At 39.9% G+C, this 9,811-nt stretch overlaps 1 protein-coding gene across 1 annotated transcript; it reads left to right on the forward strand.

Annotated features, from left to right (window-relative positions):
• The first annotated feature begins 753 nt into the window (after positions 1 to 753).
• Positions 754 to 6,781, forward strand: LOC131792134 (uncharacterized). Its single transcript, XM_059109506.2, has 5 exons — positions 754 to 969; positions 2,888 to 2,915; positions 3,850 to 4,077; positions 4,812 to 4,924; positions 5,820 to 6,781. The coding sequence occupies exons 1-5, from the start codon at positions 823 to 825 to the stop codon at positions 5,976 to 5,978; spliced, it is 675 nt and encodes a 224-aa protein (XP_058965489.2). The 5' UTR covers positions 754 to 822; the 3' UTR covers positions 5,979 to 6,781.
• The last annotated feature ends 3,030 nt before the right edge of the window (positions 6,782 to 9,811 follow it).

Consider the following 9,811-nt stretch of genomic DNA (forward strand, 5'->3'; position numbering starts at 1 on the left):
AGTGCACTGCACTTTAAGGTTTTTTTTTTTTGCCCCATTTCAGCTTTTGGCTCTCTTTGGGATTAGCCAGCGCTCGGCCGTTGGACATGCCAGAATCATGGCATGATAGGCTCGCGTGAGATTTTTCAAAACCGCCTTGTTGTGCATTCAATCAGGGCTCTTCGCATTAAGCATACATCAGTGGACACTAAAAGGAAGATTACAAGCTGTACTGAAACCGAAATAACCTTTAAATAGAAACTTGAAAGATAAAAACTCAGTAAAACAAGTTCCATGAGAACACAAATCCGGGTGGCGACCTAACGTTGAAAGTACGGCCCGTCTTGCAAGTTCAGAGAGCAAATCTGGATAGCGCTCAGCCGTGATCGTTGTCGGAATACATTAAGACAAAATATAATTGAATGGTCCAGGCAAATGTTTCTTTGCTTCTAAAGAACGGCCTGTAAAGAGGATCGAGCGGTGAGAGTTTTTGAAACGTTTCCGTGTGTTTATTGTGAAACAAAACGTTCACTGTTAAGGTGGTAAGGAAAGTGGTTGCGTAATGAGCGGTCTTTACTAGAGAGTTGACCTTATCATTATTCACGTGCGATTCTTTCTTTCAACATTGTAATTCAGTATTTTCAAATTGCTATAAATTTTGTCCTCTCCCACCCCCTCTTACTTCCCGAAAAACAAAAAGAAAATTGTTGATTGGACATGCCGCTCTCACGCAAAATTGCCAGGTTACTCAAGGCCTATTATACAGCTTGTCAAGTTACTGCAAACGCTTACACCCTTCACCTCGGTTTCCCGTAAAGAAGTCGTTAGCTTACAGGCAGCACCATGGGACTGCTCTACTACTTTGAGACCACCGTTGACTTCCATGGAGAACACTCGCATAATGTGTTTCGAAAATGGCTTAATATAGCCGAGGAGTTTATTGCATATCCATCGAAAACGACGGGAGTGGAAATCAAGCAGTTCTGGAAGGTAGTTAACAAAAACGCAGAGTTTCGACAACCGAGGAATTTTATAGCATGCAGAAGCTCGGAAAATTTGTACATTGCTGAGAACCAAAATAATTTTTAGAATCGCTTGACATTTCTCAACAAACATCTGATACTCTTAACAAGTTTTAAAGAACCTTTCAGTAGAAATTCAGTGAAAATTTCAGACTGTCAAGCATTTAGCGACCGCCTTAATCGGCATTAATCAATAGCTGACATTGCGGTCACAAAATGTAAATTAGCTAATTACAATGCCAGACTTACAAAAGGCAACTGAAATATTTTCAATGTCAAATTAAGTATATTTTAACGCCCCTTTCGATCGGTTCGCGTAGGTTAAGAATTTGCGATCCAAAGAAGGGTAAGCCGACGTTCCGTTTATCCGTGCAAAGTAAGGAAGGCGTCTCGAGCAACGCGAGTTGGCGAGAGATCTAGCTGGTGGTCAAGCTAGTAAAATCAATACCGTACACGCGTACGTGCTGTGACGATAAGTTTTCGCCCCAAAACTGGAGGACTGACTCTTCGCGGACGGAACAACAACAACTGGGGGAAATAACTCTGTAGAGACGACTTGGCAGCGAGAACGGAAACTCGTCACGATTTCCTGGTACACGGAGATCTGCTTCGAGCGAGCTTATACGGACGTCAAGGATAAGACAATCTTTGGTTCCACAGTACTTTTATTCTAGGTCAGGCCAACAAGCGACATGACCTCTAGCATACTCTAGTTTGTAATCATTAAAGCTGTACAAGGTACTTGCTTAAGAAGTAACTGGTGCGAAGTGCTATTGTTACACAAATCGCAATATTTGAATAAGGACACAAAGGAGCGGAAAAAAGTCTCTTTGAAGTTAAACGAAAACTACTTAATTATTCCATCTGTTTCTACGACGGAAAGAACCTCAAAATTAAAAAGACGGATGCAATAAACTCTAGGCCATTAAGGTAGGAAACCTAGGTGCGATTTTACAGTTCTGGTGTAGGAAACAATACCTATCTTAATTGCAGTAGCGCAGCTCAGGAAATAAAAAACGGAAAATCAATTAAAAGTTTCTGCTTATTTACGCAAGATTGGTTTGGAAACCATTACATGAAAAGAAATTAGATTTACGAGTATAAACTCAGCTGCTATCTACCATGAAAACCAATGTTTCCAGAAAGACCATCAACACTTATATTTACCTAAAAAACTCATGTAATAAATAACAAAAGTGCCGACAAGCAAGCGCATATGATGAAAGCGAGTAACAACAAAAATCTATTCAAAAGCTACTGTGGTTTTTATGCATTTTTTTGATTCATCGAAATGAAAGGACTTGAAATGGTTAAATGTGAAAGTTTACGAATAAATATGTTCCGAATAACACACACGGGAAAATCAATGAATTTTCCCGTAACAGTGCCTCGAATATCCTTATCGTGCACGCTTGTGACGTCAGCAAGCAACTGCATCGCGCAAAAATATTACCTCCGCGATTCGAAAGTTCATGTTCAGTTTGGCCGCGAGTTTTGAGGTTTGCAGGTTTTTCCTTTCCATCCCCGTCAAAAGTTCAAAATAGAAAGTAAGTATGTTAAAGGATACTCGATTTTGGAAAACAATGGACTTCTAAGCGCAACGTAGCCACATAATCCTTCACCGTCCTGCTTTAGGTAACGGTCATGATATATACGCGTTATTAACCAAGCGTGGTGTCATAGAACAAAGCATACACTTCATATGATTGTTCGCTTATGAAGCCTGTCGTGTTAAAAACAACTTTAAAACCTCGGGCACCACTCTTATTCTTCATGATTCCTTAACAATGTCAGTGTCCCAGAAGATTGCACCCGCCCAAACGGGAGACGCCCCTTTAACAAAATAAGGATGACTTTCTTTTTCATGTGATCTTATATATTTTCAGATATGCGGAGAAAATAAACTGATAGGAGGTGAGTGCGTTGAAGTGGTCTTTGTCACTTTTTAGCAAAGGGAAACCATGTCATGTATACCTCTAGGCGGCCGGACTTCATTATATCACAAAAAGATTTATCAACAGTAACAGAACTATTTAGAAAAGAAAAAGAGTGTCGTGCAATAGTAATGCTTTAGCTCAAAGGTTACACTAAAGTTATTACGCAAGAAAGCTGTGAAATTAAGTTCTCAGGTCACACAAAACAGACGCTAAATCGAGTTGCATTAAATTACTGTACTCTTCAACCAACCTAACGTCACTGTTACGCAACATTATATTCTCCAACAAGCTTTTTCAAATGATTCCTAACTAGTATTTTTTTAATTGTATTTGGCTCTGCTTCGATTTTTTCTGTTATTCATAAACAGTCAGATTCTGAAATGAGGGCAATTTCTGAATACTGAATACTCCTTCTTTGCCTTGAGTGGCTGGATGAGATCGATATACCACAACCTGTCACAGTTTGTCCTTAAATGAGATAATTTGTTTTTGTCAACTAAGTCGTTTATCGTGTAAATTGGTAACCGGACTTTTCGAGCGTTAGCCCTTCGTCTGACGAATTCAAATCATCAACTCGGTTGATAAAAACCAAAAAAGAAAACCCCACCGACGCAGCACCACAATTTTTTTCGGAAACTTACCTCCTAAATCTGTTCATTTGTCCTTAAATAGCTCAGTAAAATGAAAGGATATCTTCGTAAAAAGGGTCTGTCAGGGTTTCACAGCCAGCGAAAAACACCTCTACCCGTACTTCTTCTCCTCCTCCTCCTTCCCCCCCCCCCCCCCCCAAACCACCCTTCGCTTTCAGGATGGTTCATCTTTCATCTTATACATTGCCAGGAGCCCATGACGTTACTTAAAATTTTATCCTTGCGAATCTAATTTCCCTCTTTTATTTTGTATCATTCCAGTTCTCAGTGTGGAGTCACCAGGACAACTGGACATTTGCTTTGCGACTCTGTTAAAGCAACAATCAGCGGACGTTCGCATCACAACCGAGGTGAAACCTTTTAGACCCTATGAGGATTTCGCTGGAACTGTTGCCGAGAGATGTAATCGGAGCCTGGACGCGACTCATGTGGAAAGCGTGACCAAAGAGGGATTGTATTACTTCTTGTGGTCTCGAGTCGAGTATATGGGTATGTTTATATCACATTAAGAGATAACGTTTTACTCTTTTCACCAGTCTGTTTGAAGCCAATATTTGACCGGTCATGCGTCACGAAACGCACTTGCAGACGTTCCAAGAAAATTCATATAACACCAGTACAGTAGTTTCTCTGCTCATGGTGTTTTGTCAATTCCCTTTAGGTGCTTTAAGAATGTACATAACGGTTGGTTTGCCTCAAATGTTTTCTCTTATGAAGAACCCTCCATGTACCTCTGTGATCTACCCAGCGCTGCACCTGTTGTCCTCTTATTCAGACTGAAAGGACCTAAAATCGGGGCTGTCCACAATATGCTCTAAAGTGTTAAAAAGATACTCGAATTTACCGAGAATGTTGCGCAAAATTGTTTAAATACGGAAAGTTTTTCCAGTCACCATAATTAACTGCATTGCCGTTTTTCATGGTCACTATAGGAGGTTTGTAATTATCTCGTCAAACGAAGACCAATGAACGTTTTCCAGTGTTCCTTAGCTCGCTCCTAATGTATCAATGTTATGTTCTCCCACAGAAAAATCAATTTTCCTAGAGAAATTTATTGAACCAGGAACCGGTTTCTTTTTTCACTGACACTTACGCATGCGTGTAATTCAATTCATGAGCCACAGGACTACTACCATTTTCTTTCATAACATTTTGCATGTCACGGGACAGACTTTGTTCGTCGATTGTATAGTCCTATGACTGACTCTTTGTCTCTGAATCAGGCATAACGCAACTGGATCTTTGCAACACTTGGACTGACGAAGCAATTTGTGCTATAGAAGCAAAGAAACTAGGAGACATTGTGGACTTGTGGAAAGTGGTGGCAGAACGACAGGTAAGAATCGGGTGTCAAATTCTACACAGATCATTTGCAGTCAGTTTCACAAAGGCTTCAAATTCAATTTCATGTCCAATCGGTGCGCAGAGCTTTTTTTTTTTTTATATAAAACCCGCTACCCTGAGTCTTGCAGAGCCTCAGTCGTAGAGCATCCCTCGGAGGGTCAAAAGTTCATGTTCGCTTGACTGAACTTGGATTTTCCCCCTTTTTTTTGTTTTGTTTTTTTTTTTGATCAGTTTGCTTGTATCAATGATTGAGAAACATCCCAGGAAAAAAATCCTCTGACAACGAAACAACCCAATGGACGCATTTTTTATTTGAATTACCGGGCGAACGACACTGAAAGGGTGCAGTGTTGCCTTAAATACTAATAAATTACGTCGATTAGTTGTAAGGTTTGAGCGCCTTTCTGTCTAGTTTTTCGGTTTCAAAGTTCAATCTTTATGTACTCCTTTTGTCATGACAAGTGTCTTCCAGCCTTCTTCTCTGCGGAATGATTCGTTGATTAAGATCATTTTTGCACAGTTAAAGCGACTAAACAAAATCATGTTTGGGTTTTTTTTCCCCGGGAGAGTTTTCCGGTTGCATTAAGTTTCTGTTTTTGAACAACAAGCAGAGCATACCTCCCAGTCTGGACAACAGGCTCAACTCACGGAGAAAATTCGATCGTCATCTTGGCATTGATTATGACTGAAGTGTTGACATCCAAAGCGGAAGCCATCATCAGAGTCGCCCACCCAGCTGTCTTTTCTCATTTCATTTAGAAAACCGTAGGACTAACCCCCTCCCCCTCCCCCCCAACACCTCTTATGCTCCAGTTTTCTTTCATTCCTCTCTCGTCACCTCAACGTATTTGATCGTCTCTAAATTCATGTTATCAAACATCCTACAGGTTTGGGTGATTGTGCGCATGAACAGCCTGAAGGACGCGGATGAGCTTCTTACATTTGATCTTCCGATCTTAAAGAAAATGGGAGCTCAGGTGTACACCAAGTGCAAGTCTATACGGCCAGTCAACCATTGGGTCGAAGATCTTCAGACACTGGTTTAATTTTGCTAGCTTAGATAAATGGTGTAATCCTGTAATTTTTAGGGTTAGATTAAGGTGAGATATTCTACCGTGAACAGTTCCTCTTTGTAGTATTTGGGACATCAAGACATAATTGACAGCTCATGCTATATTGGCGCCTAAATCGCTCACATATTGTGCCGCCATATTTGGTTACTTGGCAAGAGACAGTGGGGAGGGGAGGGGAGGGGAGGAGAAGCCTCGCCCGAGGGACTCGATGGACTTGTATTTTTAACAGGGAATATAACCCTTTCGTATACCTTCCATTGAAAAATTCTATTCCTTCCACACTGATTTCTTTTCGAAACCCAGAGAATAAAGCTATGAACTGTGTTACGGGAAAACATCACAGGCCCTTTTTAAATACATTCACGAGGAATAATCTACCATTTCCTCTTCTTATTTGTGTCAAGCCACAAAATTTTCCTTAAACGGGCGCGGCTTCCCACAGGCCATTGTTATCTAGAACACGGGGTATCCTTCCACAGAACTTGACTACTCTAGGTAATAATGCGACAGCTTGTGTTTCGTTCAGAAACGTTTTCCCTTCCCCCACCCCCTCCCGCACTAGTTTTGCACTGAACTCACGGTTGTATTATCCGAGACTCCGTGACTCTACCATGAAACGCATGAATGGCGCATAGCGCTGAAATAAAGAGTGACTGTTCACAGACAAGCGTGATACAGGTGTTAGGATTAAGCGACATTTGGATCCAGGGGTGTAAATCACATTATGAATGTATCAGCTCCATAGGTAATAAAGACAGGCTTTAAGCTATTAATTATTATAGAATTTCAGAAAGTTTGAATTTGTAGTAACAATTAATACAGCAGATGTCTTGCTGTAGAAAAAATTTCTCAGCTTCTGTTATTTACAAAAAATAAACAAAAAGTTGGTGATGGAAATAAATCCATGTTTTTCTTTTCACATATGCAACGAACATTCCAGTCGATTGCGTGTGTTTTGTTCAAAGTTTAAATTTCCGGCTGTAACTTAGTGGGTTCCCACTGATTGAAGATTATTTCGATGGCGGTTATTTACTCGAGTGATCTATGTGTCACACTTTGCCTCAAGTGGGATACAAAATTGGCAGATTTCCTATGTCTTTATTTTTGCCGATAATTACCCCCGTGAGGTAAAGGAACAACATTAAGTTTTGAGCCAATTCTACGTTTTGTTCCAAAGAGATATTTGAATGACAAACCTTCAACTGATGACGATTTTCACGGACACATAAAGAACACAAACAAAATAGACTGCTATATTACATTTAGGTCCCCGGTCCTGTCTACTTAATAGTTAGGTCCTGGGTTTTGACAAAGAAGTATCGGAAGAAAGAGGAGGCTAGCGAAGATTATCATTTCTCTTATTGTCATTTTTTGCTAGTTTGTGCGCCCTAGACCTCAAAAACAAAACCTGCTTGTAATCATAATTACAACTCTACAACTTCCAGGTGAAAGAATGTTGGCAAATTATTTAACGCCTGTTCACTAAGGTGTTCCCGGAACTGACTGAATCCGTTCTTGAAAAGAAGACGCAATTCAAGAGGTTTAGCTGGCGTTGCCTCCGGAAGATTGATATTTATAGGTAATGAATGTTACCTTGTCAAATTGTTGGTATCGCAAATTTTTCTGTTCGAAATCTCAAAAATTTCGTCAGCCTTTGCGAAGAGATTCGAAGTTCTGTTTCAAGTGCATTTTGTTTCGGTCCCCGTCCAATTCTCGCATTTATTTCAACGCTATGGAAGTCTGGGATTTGTATTTATAGTCGAGGGCCTCCATCAAAAGGTGGCGAGAGAAGCTTAAAGTTGTCGTTTTGAGGGACAGATTTCTGTGTTTGATCGCTGCCGTTTGAAAGTACTGCGATGAACAAGCTGAAGTCTTGTAAATTGAGAAAAGTCATCAAAATGTAGGAACTGCATCCACAGCAGATTCTCTGAAAGCCATCATTATTTTTTTTAAAGTGAGCCCAGTGAAAAGAATGATTACTAATAAAATTAACAAATGCGTAGTTCATTGCCAAAATGTGATGTTGCAATCTTTTTGGCTGTTCACAAATTGTGAATGAATGGAATCATGCAAAATGACCGTTGTAAGATAGCTGACCGTTGTTGTGCGCTTATAAATAGCACATGGTTAACACTTACATGACCCACCCAAATTACTGTATCATTAAATAATTTGTTTGACACCTTATCACTTCATTCGTAGAGTGCCGTTTTCTGCGATATAATTTTCCGCCCGGGAATTGCTAAGCTTATGAGGCAGTGCGCGATTTCAGGTGATTTCGTTTCCTTCCGTTTTCTAAGGTGATATAGAGCGAGGAAAGGTGAACTTCGATGCGATGAAGTCAGTTTTGGGATTTAAATTATATAAAAAAATAAACGGTTTAATATACCGTTTAAAACGGCTTTTGCAATAGTTGAAAAATTGCTTAAAACGAGGTCAAAACATTCGATTTCTTCGTTTATTACATGGTTTTAAATAAACGACGAAAGATTTTCTTAATCGGATTTATTGCAACATTATCCTTGCAGTTGCATGTTCAGTGTTTCTACCTCTCATTGACCTAACGTATTAAGTGATTAGCTTGTGATTCATCCCAGGGCCCTGGCGCACTTTCTCAATCTCGGCCCATTTTTTTAAACGCCAGTGAAAGGCTAACATGATCTTGTGTGCTCAACAGCTCTACTTCTCCAACATCCCGCTCGGTTTCCCCCCCTCGACAGAATGTAGCTCCTCAAGTATTTTAAGCCTGCCGTGCCACCTTTAATGTTTGGTCGTAACGTGAGCGTATGATAGCTATTCAGTCCATGGGTGAGACAGTGACGAGAGAAATCTTGGCCTTTGAACTGATGACGACACATCACAGTCAAAAACATGCAAATTTTGTCACAAGCTTATGTTTCTCTCCTGCTTTTCCTCCTTTTACGTCATCAAAATGAGGAATCCAGTTTTCTTTTCCAGAGCATTCAATACATTTTTTTTTCTCGAAAAAGCGACTCTGAGTACAATGCAGAAGACGCAACAATCATCTTTGATAAGGACTAATTTGTTATGCTTTGTTCGTGTAACCTATTTATATTAGAGCCAGACATTTCTCAAGTGGCTAACGTTTACCTTACTGGATGCGGACAGATGTTTTTCTGCAATCTAGCCATTATTCAACCCAAAACGCCAATATCACATGAAGAATGCTCTGTATGTGGTTTCAGAATTTCTTCTTAAAATTCCGTTTATTAGATTCGCGCACCGCGAATGAAGATTAGAAATTTTACCAAGTAAATCTCATAAAGCATTCTCAAGAAGCTTTCCGCAGAAACCATTTATGAAGACATAAAATACATGCCGTTTTACCCTTGTGCATTTTCTCAACAACAACAACAACAAGAACAATACAACAATTTACCCCAGATCAATACAACTCATCGTTTAAAGTATTTATAGCTGCTATAACTATCAGCCTGGAAAAAGAAAAACCCACAAATACACTTGACAATATTTTGTAACCTTCGGTAAATGCTTTGAAGTAGCAACGGCTGTAGACGAAGCGCAGTGCATTGTACCGGATCTGTGACCTGGCGCACGTACAAGAAAAAACTAAGAACGCGTTTTTGTCTTTACGAAAAGAAAAGAAGCTACTTAACAATGAACGGAACCCGATAGTGAGAACATAATTGGGTGATTACCTTCTTCACCGATATATATCAGTCTTATTAAGTGTTGAAAACTTGTCAGAGTAGATTTGCGTGGTTAGTTAAATCAATAAGATTTATCATTTGATCAACAACTCATTGCCCAGGTATTTCGTGTGT

The sequence above is a fragment of the Pocillopora verrucosa genome, chromosome 7 (assembly GCF_036669915.1).
Source record: "Pocillopora verrucosa isolate sample1 chromosome 7, ASM3666991v2, whole genome shotgun sequence".
Classification (NCBI taxonomy): domain Eukaryota; kingdom Metazoa; phylum Cnidaria; class Anthozoa; order Scleractinia; family Pocilloporidae; genus Pocillopora; species Pocillopora verrucosa.